This window comes from Neolamprologus brichardi, chromosome 23, assembly GCF_056152115.1.
Source record: "Neolamprologus brichardi isolate AB-2024 chromosome 23, ASM5615211v1, whole genome shotgun sequence".
Classification (NCBI taxonomy): domain Eukaryota; kingdom Metazoa; phylum Chordata; class Actinopteri; order Cichliformes; family Cichlidae; genus Neolamprologus; species Neolamprologus brichardi.
The window spans coordinates 31,785,364-31,806,851 of NC_142125.1; the positions used below are offsets into that span (position 1 = coordinate 31,785,364).

At 40.7% G+C, this 21,488-nt stretch overlaps 2 protein-coding genes across 2 annotated transcripts in view; one reads left to right on the forward strand and one right to left on the reverse strand.

The window, feature by feature from the left end:
- Positions 1-233: 233 nt before the first annotated feature.
- On the forward strand, positions 234-3,747 carry rtraf (RNA transcription, translation and transport factor). The gene is made up of 8 exons (XM_006804076.3): positions 234-408; positions 884-1,008; positions 1,139-1,238; positions 2,063-2,143; positions 2,276-2,364; positions 2,757-2,825; positions 2,961-3,009; positions 3,160-3,747. The coding sequence occupies exons 1-8, from the start codon at positions 348-350 to the stop codon at positions 3,312-3,314; spliced, it is 729 nt and encodes a 242-aa protein (XP_006804139.1). The 5' UTR covers positions 234-347; the 3' UTR covers positions 3,315-3,747.
- Positions 3,748-3,806: 59 nt separating this feature from the next.
- Positions 3,807-21,488, reverse strand: part of nid2a (nidogen 2a (osteonidogen)) — a 54,004-nt gene continuing 36,322 nt past the window's right edge. The window contains exons 17-32 of the mRNA XM_087835599.1: positions 21,302-21,427; positions 20,761-20,894; positions 20,504-20,609; positions 19,746-19,873; positions 19,324-19,429; positions 15,666-15,799; positions 15,251-15,356; positions 14,235-14,364; positions 14,030-14,130; positions 13,752-13,924; positions 12,896-13,025; positions 12,609-12,780; positions 8,448-8,605; positions 8,110-8,233; positions 7,889-8,001; positions 3,807-6,043 (exon numbers count right to left, since the gene is read on the reverse strand). Of these exons, the coding sequence (XP_087691725.1) occupies positions 6,033-6,043; positions 7,889-8,001; positions 8,110-8,233; positions 8,448-8,605; positions 12,609-12,780; positions 12,896-13,025; positions 13,752-13,924; positions 14,030-14,130; positions 14,235-14,364; positions 15,251-15,356; positions 15,666-15,799; positions 19,324-19,429; positions 19,746-19,873; positions 20,504-20,609; positions 20,761-20,894; positions 21,302-21,427 (1,952 nt within the window). The 3' untranslated portion in view covers positions 3,807-6,032. The remainder of the gene's footprint in view (positions 6,044-7,888; positions 8,002-8,109; positions 8,234-8,447; positions 8,606-12,608; positions 12,781-12,895; positions 13,026-13,751; positions 13,925-14,029; positions 14,131-14,234; positions 14,365-15,250; positions 15,357-15,665; positions 15,800-19,323; positions 19,430-19,745; positions 19,874-20,503; positions 20,610-20,760; positions 20,895-21,301; positions 21,428-21,488) is intronic.

Sequence of the window (21,488 nt, forward strand, 5' to 3'; positions counted from 1 at the left end):
TGTTGCCTTGAAGCAACAAACCCATATCTGTTTGGGGGGGGGCAGGGTGTCAAATTTTATGATTGATATATTATTAGGGACCCTAAAGCTCCCCCAAAATAGGGAGAAATATTTTTTTCCCAAAAAATTAAAAAGTCATGCAGTAGAGGGTTAACTAATTAGTTTACTCTTGTTAATGTCTAACGGCGGTAGTCAGTGTGGGAAAAGTTTTATTTTGATACCTATAAGAGGAAGTCGTACGCTCTCCGTCAGCGCATGCGCGAAGCTACATACTGAAGGCTAGCAGAAAATCCAAGTGACTGTTAGCTAAAGAAACTATTTGGTTTTCGTATTAAACACGGGGTGAAATGTTTCGGAGAAAACTGGGCGCTCTGGATTATCACAACCCCGACGGCTTTGACTGCACAGGTAAGAATAAACTTATGAAAGAGCAGTTCGGTTGGTCAGTTGAGTTGAACGTGGAGCCGGCTAACGTGTCCTGTCTGTATTGAGACAGAGCTGCCAGATTAATAACGTAGAACATATATGTTCAGTATGAGACAAACGTGTATCTTTATGAAAAAAGCAATGTACAAGGTGCTTATGCTCGACACTTTTAATAATTTTAACTAGTTTTGACTATAGGTTGTTTGCATTTTACACGCAATAAACACACACTCGGGCTTCATTAGTAGGTAGGCTGCAGATACCAGCTTAGCACAGTCATACCAGTAAGTTCAAACGCTGACTACTCCCTGGTGCCAAAGTAAATTGTTTGCGTCCTGTAGTGAGTGATTCAGCAGATATGGTCTTGGAACCTCAGTTTTATTTATTCACTCCTTCACTTACTTGCCATGTGTCGCTGCTGATGTGTTGTTATCGGTATTGTCTCATTTCTGCTCAGATGAGACTCAGTTTAGGAACTGCATTGTGTGGCTGGAGGACCAGAAGATTCGACATTATAAAATCGAAGACCGAGGCAACCTGAGAAACATCCCCAGCTCAGAGTGGCCCAAAGCCTACCAAAAGGTAAGACTGCTGAATCATCTGAAAGTAATCACTGCTGTTATTAATGGCTATTACTAACATAAAACTGCATTTCTGATATAATATGAGGAGCACGGTGAGTTGTGTTTGAGTTTTCTTTACCTGTGTGCAGTACCTACAGGATGTGAACTGTCCATTTGAAGTCGATGAGAGGAAGGAGGCTGTAGATTGGTTACTGGGCCTTGCTGTGCGGTATGAATATGGAGACAATGGTAAGGGATTTCATTTGGGTCACATTTACTTGTATAGTGCAAGAATCCCTTAAAAAAAAGACTCCTGGCAGAACCAGACTGGAGGTGACCACCATCAAGTGCAAAAGTGCAAGTAGCTACAGTAAGGGAGTTTTTCCTTCCCGCTGTTTTCCAAGTATTCTCTCAAAGTTGGTCATGTGATTGTCGGGGTTTTCTCTCTGTATTATTGTAGAATCTTTGCCTTATAATATAAAGTGCCTTGAGGTGCCTGTTGTTGTGATTTGGTGCTATATCAATAAAACTGAATTGAATGCAGTACATGTAGAGAGCTGTGCTACAGAGCAGAGGTTTATTGGGGAAACCTGAGGGTTAACTTGGATTTACAGGTTTGCAGAGGGGCTTCACATCAACACGGTTGTGCTGCACTCCTAATCGGACTTTTAGTAGGTTATGGTTAGGATAAGGGATAATGTGCACAAAACTGCCACCTACTGGCCAGTCAGTTTCCTGGAAAAAAGTATCACCAATCTATTATTGCGTACCCTTTAAGTTGTGTGCATATAACAGGTTACATGAAGACATTTTTTGTTTTATTGGTGCCACTAGAACAAACATTTTTCTGTGTCATTTTAACCTGTGTCACTAGTTGAAATGCCAACGATGACCAGGAGATGGAGACATTACAAAAGGAATACTTTTTGCTAAGTGTCAGATCATATGTCTACTTTTACTGCAGAATAAGAAGAACAAATTGTTACTCTTCTACTCGTTACTGTGAGCTCCCCTGTTAATGTAGTGCAAGTCAGTCTGTTCATCAGTGACGTGTTTTGTGTGTCTCTTCACAGTGGAGAAGTACAAAAACTGTCAGCCCCTGGCAGCTTCCAGCAACAGCAATAAAGCCGTGGACCCTCTGGTGAACCTCGACAGTAAGTAAAACTTGGATTTGAGCTTCCTCTGTCCTGGCATTCTTTCTTCTTTCCCTCTTTAAATCTTTGCAGGATAAAAGTTAAAACCTGTGTGTGTGTGTGTGTGTGTGTGTGTGTGTTTGTTTTTTTCAGGTAATTCTCCAGATTTCAAAGCAGGAGTAACAGCTTTGTCCAACATCCTCAAGATACAGCGGCATGACGACTACCTGGTTATGCTTAAGGTGAGAGCGCACTAAAAGGCTCTTTAATACTGTAGCAAAGCTTACCTGGGCACAGAGGAAGAACAAGTTGGTCAGTTGGTGAAGTTTGCGTTTGCTTCACAATAAAAGCCCTTAAAATGATTTAATGCTTTCCATGTGAGCCGGCAGCCCTGAGTCGTTCTTTTAATGCAGGGTAATGGTCAGACTGATAACACGGAGATAATAGTTGGCATTCAAACAATGCAGAATAGAAATTTTGCACTCTCACTTGCCACTCGCAATAGAAAGTAATCCTGTTAACCATATTAAGGGTATGGTTTTTTTTTGTTTTTAAAAAATGGAAGTCTTATGTATTAGAATGATCTCAAATCATTAAGAAGAGAGTTTTTCTTGTTTTTCTTTGCAACTGCCAGGCTATTCGTATTTTGATCCAAGAGAGACTTTCTCCTGAAGCCATTGCTAAAGCCAGCAACAATAGAGAGGTAAACTGAAGACACATGTGCATAATATGCATCAAAAATCATATGTCTGTGTATAGACTGCTGCAAGTCTAGAGTCATGATTTCAGCGGCGTTACTGACAAAACTCAGCTAGCTATATTTTCTTTTTTCCTACAGGGTGTTCCAGTAGCTTTAGACAAGCACATCTTGGGTTTTGACACTGGAGGTGAGTTATTTATTTAATTAATTTTTTCAGCAGAAAGGCTGAAAGCCGATGAGCAAATGCTATGACGTTCAGTCTGCCCACAGTTCACAAGAATTGCTTCTCTTAAAGTATTGGTCAGATTTTGGTAAAACTTCTGTCTTTTCTCCTCAGATGCAACTCTAAACGAAGCGGCTCAGATCCTGCGCCTGCTGCACATTGAGGAGCTGAGGGAGCTGCAAACCAAGATCAACGAGGCCATCGTAGCTGTTCAGGCCATCATAGCCGACCCCAAGACAGACCACCGGCTGGGCAAGGTTGGCAGATGAGAGCGAGGACGGTGACGGACCGCAGAGGAAGTGAGGGACAGAACCTGATTTGATTTTTGAGAGGAAAAACCTTTTGTTTGGTTAAAGGACATCAAAGAATTTTTGTTTTGTTTTTTTCCGTTGTTGCATGAGATCGGACTGTTTAAATTGGGAATCTCATAAATAAAAGACCCACGTGTTCATGTGTGGACATGCAGCCTGGATAAGTTCTTAAAACTTAATAATGTATAAATAATAATAATTAAAAAAAATGGTTTCCATTAATTATCCAGTAACAAAGTTTTAAGCTTCTGAAACAGCATCTTTTCTTCTGCAATATTCAAACGGACTGTTATATTTGTTTCTGGTGTTTTTGATGAAATATTTTTGGCAGATGGACAGAAATTGTTATTTTGAGGTGTGAGGGGAAAATATATAAATCCAGCTGCACGCAGTTTGACTCCTGCGCTTCTTTTGTGGTGAATCAGACAAATGTTCAAAAAGCATCTCCCGTAACAAGTCACATTTTATTTTATAAATATCACACCTTATGAAAAAATTAAAAAGCAGAAGAAGAAAAACTATTTGCTAAAAAAATGTCATTTGTGTGAAATACAATTAGTAGTGCAGATATGTATAGTAGGGCTAATTGGATGGGGGAGGCTGGAGAAACATACTCCAATTATAGTAATCGGATTACAAAAACTGGTAAGCATACAACAGTATCAGTGACAAGGGTTACAAGTATCATGATTCCTTGGCAGGTATCGATACATTTGGGGAAAAAGATGCTCTTACATTTTACTTTGCTGATATAAAAGAATCAAGTCATCTTTAATCTTTAGTGTTAGGTGCTGTATTTTATCCCTGCTTCCACTCGTTCAGTGATTGTAAACCAGTCTTCTCCTGACTGTGGCTCTATGTTTAAGCATATACTGTATATAAAAGAAGAAAGTAGCCACTGTGACTTTACCCACTGAGGCTATGTCCCCACGTACCCGGGTATTTTTGAAAACGCAGATTTTTCTATGCGTTTGTACCTTTCGTCCACACGTAAACGACATTTCCGGTCACTAAAAACAGAGATTTTTAAAAACTCCGGCCAGGGTGGAGATTTTCAAAAACTCAGTTTTTGCATTTACGTGTGGACGAGGAAAACGGAGAAAACACAGCGTCAAGGTGTGCGCCTTTTTTGACGTCACACTGTGCGCCATGTTATTGTTTCGGTGAAATGAATTTCTACAATGGCGGACTTTAGACAAAATACTGTTAATTTTACTGTTTAAATGCTTACATATATACACACAGTTTATGTCCCTCCACACATAGGACTCAGTTCTGCTTCTATGCGCCATCTTTGTTTACTCTTTCCCACCCAGGCTTCTAGGCTTCTGATTGGCCAACATTTCTACACGGTTAGGAATATATCGCCACCTATTGTTTTGGCATGTTCCTAGCAGCGTTTTCCTTCGTTTTTGCGTTTACATGTGGACAGGATTTTTTTTTAAAAAAAAACGAAAACGGAAAATCTCAGTTTTCAAAAATACCCGTGTACGTGTGGATGTAGCCTGAGTGAAATGCCAAGGTGTAAGATAGCATGGCATAGATCTGACTGAGAAACTAGGACTTTGCACGCTGAGAGTTTAATGTCTCAGAGTTCTTATTCTCTTAACTGTTATTTCTTACAGACTGTTTACAAGACAGTCCAGAATGAAAGGGGCTCAGTGGAGCAGTAGCCAGACAATGTCTCCTAATAACAGTCACCAACAACCAACTTCTAAAGTCTACCTAAAGTCTAACATCAATCAAGCATTTTCTGATGTAAATCTTTAACAGACATTAGCATAATGCTAGCATTTTTTGGGCAAAACTAGCTTCAGTGTAACAAAGACATAAGTGTTGTTTTATTACAATTTGGACACATTATCAAACCACGTAAAGTGCTGCAACACGAAGTGCGCAAAAGTCGCCAAAATCTTCTAACTCAGTAACCGCCGAGTTTCGAACCTCCTCTGTCATTAACATCAGCACAAAAAGCTGTGTGCTAGGAACTTCATGGCATGGGTTTCCATGGATGAGCAACTCCTTTAGGTGTAATGTGTGGCAAGGACTTTTGTCCATATATCGTATATCCAGTTTTGTCTTAGTCTGTGTATTTGGTTCACAGATGTGAGTGCAGTGTTATTCCCAAAAAGTATTCCCCAAAAAGCCAGACTGCACCTTTAATGTGCAGTTGTTCTTGTTGTTAACCAGAGACCACTATGAGTGCAGCTGTAACTTCTCAACTTAATGGCCAATGTTATTTGTTGATATATAAAAAAAACCCAACAGCTTGATGTTAGTTTTCCCAAAAGGAAAAGCTTCAAATTATTCTTCTATTATAAGGAAACCCCCCAAAAACAACAACCATGCATTTTAACATCTGATTTCATTGTTCTGCACCTTTATTCAACAGAAAAACAAAAATCTCAAGCAATACAAAAATACAGTAGAAAAAAACTAAAAATGAGGTATAAAACAAATTTACAAATCATTTACTTTGGGTTACATTAAGGTGAGATACTGGGGTTGGCGTGGGCGTAAATTTGCTCTGATTGCTGATCTGGCTGTCGGAAGCCATCTTTCCTCCCTGCTGAGTGTCCTTCTTCCAGAGGGACACCAGAGGGCCTGGACCTGCCCTATGTCCATGAATCGCCTCAGAACTTTAGCACCAAAGCACACTGCGGGTGCAGGCTGTCGTTAGTGGCTCCCTGTGACACACACACACAAAGATAAAAGCTCATCACTTTGAATCATCATCCCATAGTGGAAGTACTTTAAGGATAAGTTAAAATGAGAGGTTAAAGGTTTCCTTTTCTGTGTGAATCCAAATGTGACAGGATGAAAACTTGGGCGCTGCAGTGCTCTAATGACAGAACAAACAGTCGTGCACTTTGTAACTGGAAGCGACTGAGAATTATCTCTGTAAAGAATGTGTGTATATTTATGTATTGCACAATAAGAGCTTTTAAGCTTCTCGCAATCTCCTCCCAAAACTTCAGGATCTGTGTTTTAGACCTGTCATCATGGCAACAATTACACCACACATCGTCATCTTTAAAGCTAGCGACTATAATCTAGTCTGACTGTTGAAGGATGTGACTTTTACAGCAACACACACCAGTGATAGTGTTCCTTCCGACTGTTTTCAAAGGCAGATGCATTGTGACGAGTTATGTACTCTGCAGATGTGTGTAGCTTTAATGGTGACATTTGCCAAAGTGCTACTTTAGGGATTATCCTGTGTACTTTGTACTTTAACGTGAGGCTTTGAAAGGACTTGAAGCCATCTGCAGACAACAACACATCAAACATGATACGTGCAAAAAAAAACAGGTAGAGGGTCGCACACAGCTGTGTAATCTTTGTTCTTTGGTCTCTCACACACGCAGGTCACAAGTAGAGGGTCACAGACAGCTGTGAAATCTTTGTTCCTGTCTATTTCATGGGTGTATGTGAAGTCACCCCTCAGACACATATATCTGCAGAGTGGTGGGTGTTAGCCAGCTGTGTGATGAGTGCAGAGTGATCAAACACGAGCTGTGATTACTTCCAACAACAAAGACTGACCAAAGAAACCAGTTTGATTAACCTTTATCAGTAACATGGATTTCGGAAAAAATTAAAACGTACAGCTCTGCTATCACTTCCAACATAAATGATGGCAGGAAACTAAATAGTAGTGACGTTTGTAGGGTTACTGAAGTTGGACTAGCTGGTATATAATAAAATGCTGTGTGGTGGCTAGCTAAACAGCTATGGTTAGCATAACATAGCAAACACAGTGAAGCTGGAGGATGAACGCTAACTTTTTTCCACTCGATAAAAGTTAACATGAGGGTTCCTGATGGTTAGAGACAAATGATATCGCATGGCAGGATGCTGTAAATGGACTAAACTTCAGTCAGGAGAACAACTGAGATAATCCATCCACAATATACTGCTGCATGGGCTGGGCTGTAGTTACATCGTAAGGTTTTAAAAACTGAGCACAGTAGCTGCATGTCCTGGTTAGAGAGAACAATAATGGGTGATAACCATTCTTAAGGATAGCAACAGATGGCAGAAAGATACCCTACTCAGAAATGTTTCTGATGAACTGAGATAAATGTAAATCTCACACAAGTAACACCATTCATTTCAGAGGAACTGTAATCAGTGGATATGCAGCCTGCACAACATGTTGCTGAAGGCATCTAGTTTCATTTCAGTCATACTGTCAAATGTCATATGTTTTTCAAAGGATCTGTGAGATTATAGGAAAGTGCAGTGCAGGAAAAGCAAAGTTGGTACACAAACCAATAAGTTCACTGTCTGCAACTCCTTTAAGTTAGAGTGTGTGCATAATACAGTTAGTTTTCCTTCAGTTTAGCCCATTGACAGACTGGCAGCCTATCCAGGGTATATCCTGCGTTTCACCCAATGACAGCTGGGATAGGCTCCAGCTCTGCCCCCTGCCATAACTCTTAACTGGACAAGTGGTTAAGAAAATGGATGGATGGGTGGATGTTCCTTCAAACTTGAAAGACTGACTCTGATTACACAATATATCTCACCTGGTAGGCAGTGGGTCGTTGCTACGGTGATGCCATACAAATGAGAGCGCTGCTCAGGCAAGTACTCATCAGTGAACAGACTTCTGTGTTTGTTCACTGCAATCACGCCATCCCTGTGAGTAACAGGTTTGAGAGGAATGATATCAGCGATATACACATATCAACTTATTGAACTGCAACCACCACTGTGATCTGAGTAGAGGGAGATGAATGAAGACTACCTCCGCCAGTCAGTGTAATAGAAGTGGTTCCTGTAGTAGACCATGCTGAATGGGTAGTTGAGGTTGGCGTGGATTACTCTTCGACCTGAACCATCTGAGGATATACACTCTAGACGCTTTGTACCTGACAGACACAGGAAGACAGCATGGCTCATTACAACATCAAGAAAATATAGGTTAGGTAAATTCTAGAGTATTAACTATCTCAATAAGCAAGATATGACAGTATATAGTCTGAGAGGCAGCTGTACACTGTTTACAGATGTCTTAAAACCCTGGGACAATAAATAAAGGACCAATTGACATGAATGCAGCATCAGCATAGAGGCCATGTTTACCTGCATCAGCCCAGCAGATCTGTTCAGAAGCAGAGTCATATGTTAGAGCATTTGGCAAACCAATCCCATCAGACACTATCACCTGGCGATTTTGACCATCCACTGATGAGCTCTCGATCTTAGGGGCCTCTCTGTTCCAGTCTGTCCAATACAGAGTACTGCAGGGAGACACAGAAAACTTATTACTTATTACTCTTACTCTGATTGTTCCTTTACTCTTTTCTCCATAAAGACAACATTTGATAACCTCCCCCGAAACCATGATGGCGATTTTTTTACACCTCAGAATATATAATATATCAATAAAGACATGATTTGACGGCTGTTAGAATAGTGTCCAGGTTTTTCCAACAGGTAGCTGCATATGCAGAAACCACCCTCATTAATTTCTGATGCAAACCCAGTCATTTCATTCTTAAGTAGGCCTGGAATATAACAGAAACTACTCTGTTGGGAAAAGAAATTCAAGCATTTCTTCTAGTGAGCTTTCAGGGACTAAAAGAGTTAAAAGGGACCTACTTGTGGGAGTCAAGCAAAGCTACTCTAGAGTCCAACATTAAAAATATGGAGCTGGACATGAGCAGAATGAACCCCTTTCCACCCTCTTCCATCTGGATTGTTGACTACAGTCATTTTGCATTGATTTGTTTCAGTGCCGGGCACTTATATGAGTGGTAAATCACACACACACGACTAAAGGGACCAGTGGTCTCCTGATAATGAGGTCAAGGTCAGGCTTATCTTTTTAGTTTTTAGTCATGCTTTATCTCTTTATAGAGAACGTGGACCACACTGCCTCACACATGCAGGCATATTTATCAGTGTTTTCATATTTTCTGTTTAATGAAGATTTAAATAATATTTTAAACTGTGCACTGTGTGTGAGCTGCTTACGTGCTGGCAGTCCTCTGGGAACTACAGGTAATACACACCACATGAACATTCAGCTTATACACACACACACTTATGAATTTGGTGAAGGTGCAGGGCAGCAGATGTCTGACACGTTCACACATGTGTATATGCTTTTATAAAGCCTTTGCGTGTCATTTTTTTGTGTCTGCTTCCCTGAGTGTCGTGGTTAGGGATGAGAATATTCAGAGACCCTCCCCAATTCGGTCTATTCGCCTGATATTGGTTAGGGTTAACTGCACGTGTTCACTTTACAGCCTAAGAAACCACAGAGGACATGCTTAATCATAAGTGCATAAGTGTGCCCGTATGGAACAGTAATTGCTTTTCAAACCTGAGTTTTTGTCAGAACACACACACCTCATATATTTACCCCTAAGTCAGAAACTAAGCTGTAAAATCAATAATGTCAAGCAAACATTTCAGGTTTTATGACCAGGGTTATTGCTGCTGTGTTTAATCATTTGTAACAACCACATTAACCAACACACACACACACAAACATGCACGCGCATAACTGTTGATTATGTGATTAGTTGCTGTGATGAAGAGCAGATGTTATTCCTGGCGAGTTGGCCAATCAAGGCCTCTTGCTTTCATCCTATGAGCGTGTGTGTCCAGGATTAAAGGCATCAGTAAATTCAGGACAGTCTTCTTGGCTCAGTTTGCTGTGACACACACAGAGACAGCACTAAAAGTCACTTGTGATAGAATTAGCAAACATGTGTTACTAAAGACAGACTCCACCTGAAAATCCCAATTCCCATATTTTTTCTGAGTGCCAGTCTCATAATGATGAAGTCATGTTTTGGTCACAGTCTAAATCTTAGAATCCAGACTCAACAACCCCCCTTACTGCCAAATAGCTTTAAAAACAGAGTTTGCACTGTACTAATGAATTAGGTACAGGCCTCATTGAGTCATAGCCTGTTAAAGAACTAGTGTTTAATTTTCATTCTCGTAGTAACAGACTGAAAACCATCTGTGCCCTCTTCTTCCATAAAATCTCTGTGGATACAGTGAAGGCTATCTCAGCAGAGCACCTCCAGGTTGTTGCAAGACAGTGTGTGGGCTCTTGTTTGTTTCTTGTTCCGTGTCTGCAAATCCAGATTATGTTAACATACTTTTCTTCATTTCTAAGTAGAGCTTTTATGCCTTTCTGTATTTTTTTCCATATACATATGTTGTGATGTTGTTGAGACTTCAGACTGCTCTAAACACTCAGCCAAGGCTATCCTTATTTGTATGGGAGAACTGAGTGGTAACCCTGCAAACATTTCAATGTTCAGTACATTTTATCCTATATAGTCTGAAAAATACTTTCAAAATGAAAGCTGTGCAGACACTGAGATGTAAGTTTGCCTTCTTGAACATCACCTGCATGCCTCCGTTTGACTGTTCAACAATGGTATTCTGTGTTCAAGGCAGACTTCATATTATCCCTTCTTACAATTCTTCTAATTCTTCAAACTATGACGAAATAATTTAAGCAAAATATTCTTGATAGTGACATCAAAAAGCCCTAACCTTTTTTGTCATAATACTGCAGCCAGTTTCAACCCAACAGATTAGATTGCATACGCATATCTCTTACCCAAGCTATGGCTAGCAATCTGTATCCATGAACATATGGTCGATGTTTTGTTTTTTTAATATATATCTTAAGAACAACTGGCTGCTTTGATTAGCAGGTCTGCTGACAGCAGATGTAGCTATTAACTGTTTGCTAGGTCTCTTCTCTACTAATGGAATTATCTAACAACTTGCTATGTGGCACAGACTATCAAGAACTCTGTTAGCATTAGCTGACAACTCAACATTCAGTCATCTCATCCAAATGTGATTACGTCAGGGTCTAAAAAAACAACATAAGTGTAGCCAAATTGCTAATGTTGAAGCTTTCGTATGGGGAATCCAGAACCCCACAGAAGACGTCACTGTGACTCCATTGCTGTGTCCCAATTCAGGGTCTGCACGCTTGAAGTACGCATTTTAAGTGCGATTACGTCACCGCCACGCGACGACGGCTGTCCCAATCAGTGTTGCCAACTCCTCAGTAAGAAAAATCGCTATTGGTTGTCCTAAAAGTCGCTAGAAGTCGCTAAATGACGTCATCACCTAATTTGCATAATTGGTCATGCTAATGTAATTGTAACCTATGCTCCTGGAGAGAGAAATAACATCGTGGACGAGACATAAAGTGAGCAAAAAACGTCCTAAATGCATTTAGAATTTATTTAGAACTACAAATTAAATTTCTTTTAGCAATTATTGTTTTTTGTAATGTCTTTCACGTCTTTTTTTAGCGACTTGTTTTAGAAAAAAAGTCGCTAGGGGGTCTGAAAACTCGCTAAATATAGCGACAAAGTCGCTAAGTTGGCAACACTGGTCCCAATTCGAAGTGTACTTCAAATGCATACTCCAGATACGCCGTCGATTTCCCCAAATATCAAGCGTGGTCCGGTGCACGCTTCGTGGTCCCATATATCCCACAATTCATAGCGCGGCGGTGGGTGTGGATAATTTTGCCGCAATATACGGCAGAAGGGAGCGGCCAAGAGTGAACTGTCAAAAGTAAGTACTGGATATGACGTCACTTAATTATGTGCGAATGTTTAATAACGAAGAACATTAAAACATTGCTGTTGGCCACATGTTGGCAAAGTTGTGTGACATTAGTGATGTTTGTACTTACAGCGTTAACTTGGTTTTAAAGCCTCTATATATATATATATATATACAGAAATGAAGCCCAACAATCATGTTTTACAGTCCCGTGGCCTCAGCCTCAGATACTCAACTAATCAAAGTGATGTCATGACAAAATATTTTTCTCCTTCATTTCTGTCAAACAATGCTGTATGTAACGTTTCTCACGGTTAGTATCATGGTTGCTAAGCAACCTGAACAGTGCGACGAAGCATTTACCGTCCCATTTCACAAGCCTCTCACTTCCGCACTTCTTGTACTTATAGTACGTGCCGTATGTAGTACGCATAATGCGCGTACTTCAAGCGTGCAGACCCTGAAATGGGACACAGCCAACCTGTTCAAATCTGCTCTTTGTGAGAGGCAGTGGGCTTAAGGGAAGGAGAGCAAGAGTTAGAGGAAGAGACGGGTTGCTTCAGACAGTGCATCACATTGACGTCAACAGCAAGAAGGACAGTTTTTTTTCAAATAACACTACGGATCTGGAAATTGGCATTTTGAAATTAGTGAAAGCAAAGAAAGATGAACAAATGGTTTTACCCGGTGGAAGAAACCACTATGATTGCACGGGGGTTGACCAAGTCTGTGTCAAACAGGGTCCTCCTCCCACTGCCGTCCAAGTTGGCTCGTTCAATCACATCAGGAGTAGAGTCAACCCAGAACATCAGCCGGCGTTTAACATCCACTGCCAAACCTTCTGGACTGACGAGATCTGCAGAAGCGAGAATAACGGAGATCCGGACATCATAGAGGAGATATTGAAATCATTTAAGGCATTCCACAACAATCATTACAGGAACAAGCACCACACAACTGTGAAAGCTTACTTGTGTTAATGAGAACCTCAGGCTCAGCACCAGACACCATTGAAGCTCTGTTGATTGATCTCGCAGACAAATCTGTCCAATAGACTTGGTTTTCCTTGCAGTCATAGGCTATACCAACAACTATGGAACCCTGGAGACACACACATAAATACAAGCTTCACCAGTGTTGACATACATCAGTTCACACAAGTGTACCTCGAAGATGAGAACTCACCTCCAACATTTTGGTCATGGTGTGAACCAACAACAAAACTCAAAGTTAGTTATAGATACTATGAACTATGTGCTTTTCTTCTATTGTGGTCTCTCTTTCCCATCACCAAATTGGTCGAGACAGCTGCCTCTCCCTAAGCCTGATCCTGCCAGAGGTCTCTTCCAGTTAAAAAAGGAAGTTCTTCCTCCCCGCTGTCACCAAGTGCTTGCTTATTGGGGACTGCCTATTCACTGGGGTTCTTTCTCTAATATTTTAGGTAGTTTTTCCTAAAGTATAAAGTGCCCTGAGATGACTAAAAATAACTAAACAAAATAACTAAAACACCATACTTATATATCTGACAGATTTAAAACTTCCTACCCAAATATGTAATGCTTTATATTTATATACATAATATTTATTATACTAGTCAGATATTTTCTATAATCGAGGTGCAGGGTATTCACAATGACATACAATTTGAAATACAGGATGTGAAGTCAGTTTTTACTTATAATTCTGAGACATAATTCTGCTTAAGACATAATGCTGACAGTTTTTTTCTTTCTTTCTTTTAAGTAGCAAACAAATTTACTACAAAAATTAACAAAGATTAAAAAAAATCATTTTATAGAGTATGTGATCTACTCATTAATTTCTTACATGTAGAGCCAATAGTGTTTTGGATCGTCTTTCGTCTAGTCTGGTCCCGTTGAGAGGCAGCGCTCCTATTTTCTGGCCCTGAGCGTACAGCAGTGTGATGCCAGTGTTTGTGGGAGGGGTGACATCTGGACGGGATGTTGGACGCACCGTAGGCGGTGGCACTGACGAAATGCCTGGGATGTGATTGGTTTGATAAAAATGTTTGAGTCATAATTAGTGAAAGACAAAACTTATATAATACAGAACAATGACATGTATCTTTGACAATTATTGCTTACATGCAGGTTTGACAGCATCATCTGATTTGGTTCCGGGAACCATGTGTCCACTCTGGTCCACACACCAACAGTAGTTGGTCTCCCCGTAACACTGGACTGGACTGGGATGGTGCAGGCAAACGGAAAAATCAGAAGATTTTTAAACAGCAATGCAATTATTTTTTTCTTGAGAACTTCCTTTGATGACTGCATATCTGCTGCTTACCTGAACTCTCCATCTGGCTCACACTGAGGTACATACTGCTGTGGACCAGGTTTTCCACCATAGTGCTCAATCAAACTGGCTCTCCATCGCTCACACATGCTCTCAGGGCGTTCTGTTGGAGTCACTGCAACTAAGGGGAAGCCAAAAACCCCAAAACAACCCATCAGTACTTCCATTCATAAAGCTAAAGATAAATTACAAGTCAGATGATATTCTTCGGTAGTTCATCATTATTTGATCAATTATACTTTCAGGATGTTCCCTACTTTGCTGAGTTTATACTACAGTGTTAGTTGGAGGCTAATGGTGAGGGGATGCCTCGTGTTTAAAGAGGCACACATATACACACATCGTACTTTTGTCAGCATTTCTGGCTTCTACTTGTGTTTATGCTAGCCTCACTCTCTCTGTGTCAATTTTGAATGTGAGACTTTGCTGTTTGTAGACTGAGAAGGAGAGGAGGACACAATTTGAAAGGGAACAGTTCTCTATTGTGAGATAAAGACAAACCAAACAATTAAATGCAGTTAGCTTTTCCAGAAGTGTTTATTATAGTGGCAGTTAGCATGTTGCAATTTAGTCTTCTGGATCAATTGGTTTTGCTTCTATTTAATGTTCAGACTACCCACTAAATATGGTGGTTTGGAAAAGAGCAACAACTGGATGATCCATCAGTTCCATCTGCAGACTGGCAAACTAGGATGGCAATGAGTTATGTGGAAGCAGATAAAAACAGATAGAAAAAAAGTTTACAATTGAATTTGAACAAAATAAATTTGTCAGTATGACTAAATCAGACAAATTGCCTGTGTGGGCCAAATATCTTCAGATCCTAAACCAAATGTGAGTGAGAAATGTTGTCATTATGAAATAATAAACCTCGTTTGCAGTTCATAGACTATATATTAAAGATGTACTTGTTTGGCAGCTACAACTTAGGCATTTTGTCTGTTGTATTCTTGGTGATTTAAAACTGGTTGTGAGAGGTGAGGGGGCTGGGGGTGAAGAAGTCTCACCTGGTCTGTCACAGTCTACAGGTGCTGCACCAGGTGGAGTCCTGGTTCCTGCTCTCTCCTCTCCTCTACTGTCCACACACCAACAATAGCCAGTGGAGCCATGGCACTGAAATAAAGATGAGAAATACATTCCATTTTGGGGAATTCCTTGACCTTTATTTGATAAACAGTGAAGAGTTTTCAGACATGAAAGAAGGGAGGAAGAGTGGTGGAAACCACGCAGCAAAGCTCCGTGAGTGAGAGTCGAACATAGACTGCTGTGTTGAGCTTTTCAGCATAAAGTTGCCTGCTCAACCACGTGAGCTAAACTAACACCAATAAAAACAGTCTTAAGATAAACAAAAAGAAATCACTGATAAAAGCCAAAGAAGAAACTGTAGTTATTCACTAAATAAATATAAAGTCAGAGTTTCACCTGCTGAGGTAGATAATGTCCTTCTGCATCACACTGTGGTTTGTAGACTCCAGTTATGGGCTGTCCATCAGCACTGGTGGTCTTTACACTGTCGCTGTGGTGCTCACAGTGAGTTTTAGCACGCTCTGGTTGAACTGAATGAGAAAAAAGAAAAAAGGAAATTGATGCCTTGTTGTGCCAACAGGAAATAAACCTGAATAAAAACAATCTGAATGAAGTACGGGCCACTGGAATACCAACAGCACCCAGAGAGAACAACTGCTCCTGAAGGAAAAGGGCTCCACTAAAACTTTAATATTTGTGGACGCTATTATTACTGCGTGTCACCCCTCCCAGGGTATGGGCCTCCAAAGGTACTGTAGATCTCCAGAGATTTCTGTCCTGGGCCATTATTTCTAGTTGGATCCAGATCTTTTTTGCTTCTGCCTCGAGGTCCTGTCGTCAGGTGTTTCTTGGGCGGCCTCTCTTTCACTTGCCTTGGGGATTCCACCTGAGAGCCTGCCTGGTGGTGTTGGTTGGTATTTTGCGTAAAGCGTGCCCTATCAAGTACTAGGGCTGGGCCATATTATACTGTTCACGGTAATACCGGTATAATGTTAGGCAACAATAAGAATATAAAATACCGCGATAGAATATGGGTAAAACACGCATGCGCAGTGCCTTTGTTTTCATACGCACATGGCTGAAAAAGCATGGCGGCAACAGAGAATGAGAAGGGGGAAAGCAGATCGTTGAGTGAAACGGATGAACCAGAATTGGTTTGTAAAAATGGTGCACCTTCAGTGATGTGGAACTGGTTTGGTGTTTGTCCGTAAGATACCCACCAAAGCACATTTTTTTTGTAGAACATGCAAAGCTGGCCGTCGTTATTGCCGTATTTATCGGACTAAGGTGCTCGTAAATCTGGGTCCAAAACTCCATCCGCTTCTGGTCCCAAAGTCAAATGAACACTGCGGCACATTGAGAGTTAAAAACTGTCTAAATTATTTCACCTTTAATAAAATGATCAGCATTGCTGCTTTACCAGGTGTAACAATTAAGTTTAACATCCAGGCATCTATGAAAACAGAATTTATTACATTTAACGGAGTTAGAAGTTAGCAGGAAGTTTGAGGAAGTTTGAGGAAGTTTGAGGAAGTTAGGTAACTAGCGAAACTAGCAAGCTAATCATGATATAGCATGTTCTGACTGGGAGATTTCTGAAAAAATTTAAACGTACAGCTCTGCTATTACTTCCAACATAAATGAAGACAGGAAACTAAACAGCAGTGATGTTTGTAGGGTTACTGAAGTTGGGCTAGCTGGTATATAATGATGTGCTACGTGATCGCTAGCAACACAGCTATGTTAGCATAACATAAACAGTGAAGCTGGAGGATGAATGCTAACACTTTTCCATTCGATAAAAGTTAACGTGAAGGTTCCCGATGGTTAGAGACAAATGCAATCGCATGGCAGGATGCTGTAAATGGACCAAACGTCAGTCAGGAGAACAACTGAGATAATCCATCCACAATACGAAGTTAGTCATTAATATACTGCAACAACATGGGAATAGAGCAGCTGTGATAGAAAAAGCATTAATGAATCAATGGTACAGAAGTGGAGGAAGCAAGAAGAATGAGTTGAATAAAGTTTGATTTATTTGACCGCTTTGTTTTGCTTAATGTGCCTTATAAACCCATGCACCTTATGGTCCGAAGAATACGTATTTGACTTTTTTATTTGGCACACTGCAGTTTAATGTTGCAAAGCATCTCTTTTTAAACCATTGTGGTGTCCTCGGGATTCCCATATGCTTGTTTGCCATTCACCTAGGGACCATTTGTGATCCAAGGACACCACTTACCTTTAGTGGATATTATACATGGTTATGCTCAGGATATGTCAGCCCATTTATACTGGAAATGCCCTTTGGTTAAACTTTCAGCAAGGAATTTGCATTTGCACTGTTAAATTTTTATATAGCTTTAATGCACATAAAAAACAGCTGCTTGTTTAAGTGAAAATAAATGGATGGTTTGTTTTGCGCTGGTAACGTTGTGGAGTTGTATTTTGTATTTTGTCTCGCATCAATTATATCGCCAGTTATATTGTTATCGCAAATTTTCAAGTATATATCGTGATAAATATTTTTGGTCATATCGCCCTGCTCTACTCAGCACCATCTTCTCTGCCTGATTTCTTCCTTAGCAGCGAGTTGACAGGTTATTTCCCATAGTTTGATGTTACTGATTGGGTCTGGCCAGCGAATGTGGAGAATCCTTCTGAGACAGCTGTTGAGGAATGTCTGGATTTTCCTATTTGAGATTTTATTTGTCTTCCAGGTTTCAGCCCCTTACAGCAGTACTGACTTCACGTTGGAGTTGAACAGTCGGATCTTGGTAGTCAGGGTCATCTCTCTGGATGCCCAAATGTTCTTGAGCTGGATGAAGGCGGCTCCTGCTTTGCCAATCCTTGTCTTGACATCTGCATCGGTTCCACCTAGTTAAGTAAAAGAGTGTATTTCCTCAGGGGACTTCTACTAAGGATGACTGGGTTGTTACTATTGGAGTTGATCCTAAGGATTTTGGTCTTCTCCTTGTTGATGATGAGTCCAACCTGTGCTGATGCGGCTGCCAATATGCTGGTCTTTTCTTGGAGCTCCTCAAAGTGTTCAGACCATCTTTTCATCTATTGCACTAGTTCTGTGATGGCCTTTCCCTCTTTGTCCTTGATGGGTCGTTCTGGCTTGCTGTACTTCCCAGACAATTTCTTGATTATTGCGTAAAGGTGTTTCATGTTACCATTGTATGCTGCCTGTTCTGCTTCAGCTCCCAGTCCATCTATGTAGACATTCTTGTCTTTCCTAATGCTCTTCGTCACTGCTCTTTGGGCTTCTGCCTATTCCGCTTGGGCCTTGGCTTTATCTGCCCTAGTCCTGCTGTTGTTTACTGCCACCTTCTTGTGTTTTCTCTCTTATATCTTGCCCAAGGTCTCAGCTGTGATCCATTCTTTATGATGCTGTTTCTTTATTCCAACCACTTCTTCACTGATTGTTCTCAGTGTCTTCTTTATGGTCTGCCAATTGGCCTGTATGCTGCTTTTCTCCTCTCCCTGGTGCAGCTAATTAAGCACCTTGATCTTGCTCTTGAACTGAACTCCTCCCTTTATCTTTAATTGACTGACATCATACTTTGCTCTACGTTGTGTTGTTTTTGTCCAGTTCTTCTTTAACTTCAGCTGCATGTTGGCTACTACAAGATGGTGGTCAGATGCCACATCTGCTCCTCTTCTCACCCTAACATCCTGGAGAGATCTTCTAAACTTCTTGCTAATGCTGATGTGGTCAGTCTGGTTCTCTGTCACACTGTCCGGTGATACCCAGGTTCTTTTGCGGATCCACTTGTGCGGGAAAATGCTACCTCCGATGACCAGGTTGTTGAATGCACACAAATCAACGAATCTCTGCCCATTATCATTCATCACTCCCAGCCCATGTATCCCTATGATTTGATCATATCCTGTGTTGTCAAACCCAATCTTAGGTTCACATTAAAATCTCCCATAAGGATAATGATGTCTCTGATTCGGAACGCTAGATTGCTAACAAACAGACAGACAGAAAACCAAACAAATGGAACTGATTACATAAATCTTTGGGGGGGAACAGCCTCACCTGGTCTGTCACAGTCTACAGGTGCTGCACCAGGTGGAGTCCTGGTTCCTGCTCTCTCCTCTCCTCTACTGTCCACACACCAACAATAGCCAGTGGAGCCATGGCACTGAAATAAAGATGAGAAATACGTTCCATTTTGGGGCATTTTGACCTTCATTTGATTAGCAATTAAGTGTTTTCAGACAGGAAAGACACACAGCAAAAGCATCTGGGACAGAATCAAACACAGGACGCTGCATTGAGCCCTGTAGTTTACATTTGCCTGCTCAACCAGGAGAGCTAAACTGCCACCAACAAATGATTTGTTAGGAAGAACAAAAAGAAGTTATAGACAAAGGTCAAAGAGAAACTATAGTTATTCACTAAATAAATAAAAAGTATAAATATATAAAAACGTAATATATAAAAAGTTACAGTTTCACCTGCTGAGGTAGATACTGTCCTTCTGCATCACACTGTGGTACATAGACTCCAGTTATAGGATTTCCGTCTAGACTGGTGGCCTTCACGCTGTCTCTGTGGTGCTCACAGTGAGTTTTGAGACGCTCATCTGAAAGAGAATATTTAAACACTGATCTAAATCTCTCTGTGTCAACAGCAAATAAACCTGTGTAAAACAATCTGAATCAAGTACGGGCCACTAGAATACCAACAGCATCCAAAGAGCACCATTGGTCCTCATGGGCAAAGGCTATACAAAAACAGTGATATTTTGTTTTTATTATACAAAACTTTATCATCATTATACAAGAATGTGTAACAAAATCATTAATAATTACATTTCATTACAACATGCTGACGTCAGTCTGGTTTTTAAGGTTAGCTTTGACCTTGAGTGTTAACAATGAAAGTCAAAGTCAATTGGTTAGCCAACCTCGGTACTCATGTCCCCCAAGACCCTGTATATTGTTATGAAGTTTGAATGTAATCTGTATAAACTGGTGAGTAACATAAAATGTTTACTACTTTTCACATTTGGTGTGACCTGAACTGATTGTCACTAAAATGGAATTAGCTCAAGCTGTTATTGTGGTCTGCCATCACAAATCATACACAAAGGCCAATCCAAAACTATATATTCGCAACAGTGGACGCTAGTTTGCTAACAAACAAACAGAGAGACAACCAAACCAATGGAACTGATTACATACATCCTGTCTTTGGAAGGAAACAGTCTCACCTGGTCTGTCACAGTCTACAGGTGCTGCACCAGGTGGAGTCCTGGTTCCTGCTCTCTCCTCTCCTCTACTGTCCACACACCAACAATAGCCAGTGGAGCCATGGCACTGAAATAAAGATGAGAAATACATTCCATTTTGGGGCATTTTGAACTTTATTTGATAAACAGTGAAGAGTTTTCAGACATGAAAGAAGGGAGGAAGAGTGGCAGAAGAAACTGTAGTTATTCACTTAATATATAAATCGTCACAGTTTCACCTGCTGAGGTAGATACTGTCCTTCTGCATCACACTGTGGTACATAGGCTCCAACTATAGGATATCCATCAGCACTGGTGGTCTTTACGCTGTCTCTGTGGTGCTCACAGCGAGTTTTAAGACGCTCCAGTCGATCTGAATGAGAAAAAAAACACAAAGACAGAAAAAAGCTATTAGGAAAAATAACAAACAAACCAGAAAAAAGCATAAATTCCCGAGTTGCAAGAGACAGTCTGTCAACATCAGAAGTTTCTGACTGGCAAAGACACCTGTTTGGAAAGTCAAGGGTGAACAGTTCAATTCCACCTGAAATCACAAAGCCCCTCTGGGGTTAAGGCACAAAGAGCTTCTAGTGTAAAGCTATGAACCAAATCAAAAGCCCTTGTCAGCAGGGACATATATTAGCCCTCGACACAACCCCTTAGTGGTTAAAATCAGACTGAATTGGAGTCTTTGCCTTTAAACCAAAGGCATCTTTTGGAAAGGCACTGGTTGACTAGATTTAGAATACAATAATACAATATCCATGGAGTGCTACTGACCTTCCTGCTGAGAGCAGTAGAAACCATTCCCAAAAAACCCCAGCTGACACTGACACTGGAAAGATCCCAGTCCATTAATGCATCTGGCATTGATGTGACATGGAGAAGAGCTGCACTCATCTATATCTGAAAAAGAGAAAAAAACAGAAGGAGAGAAAGGAGTCAACAACCACAACTGGACTGGAAA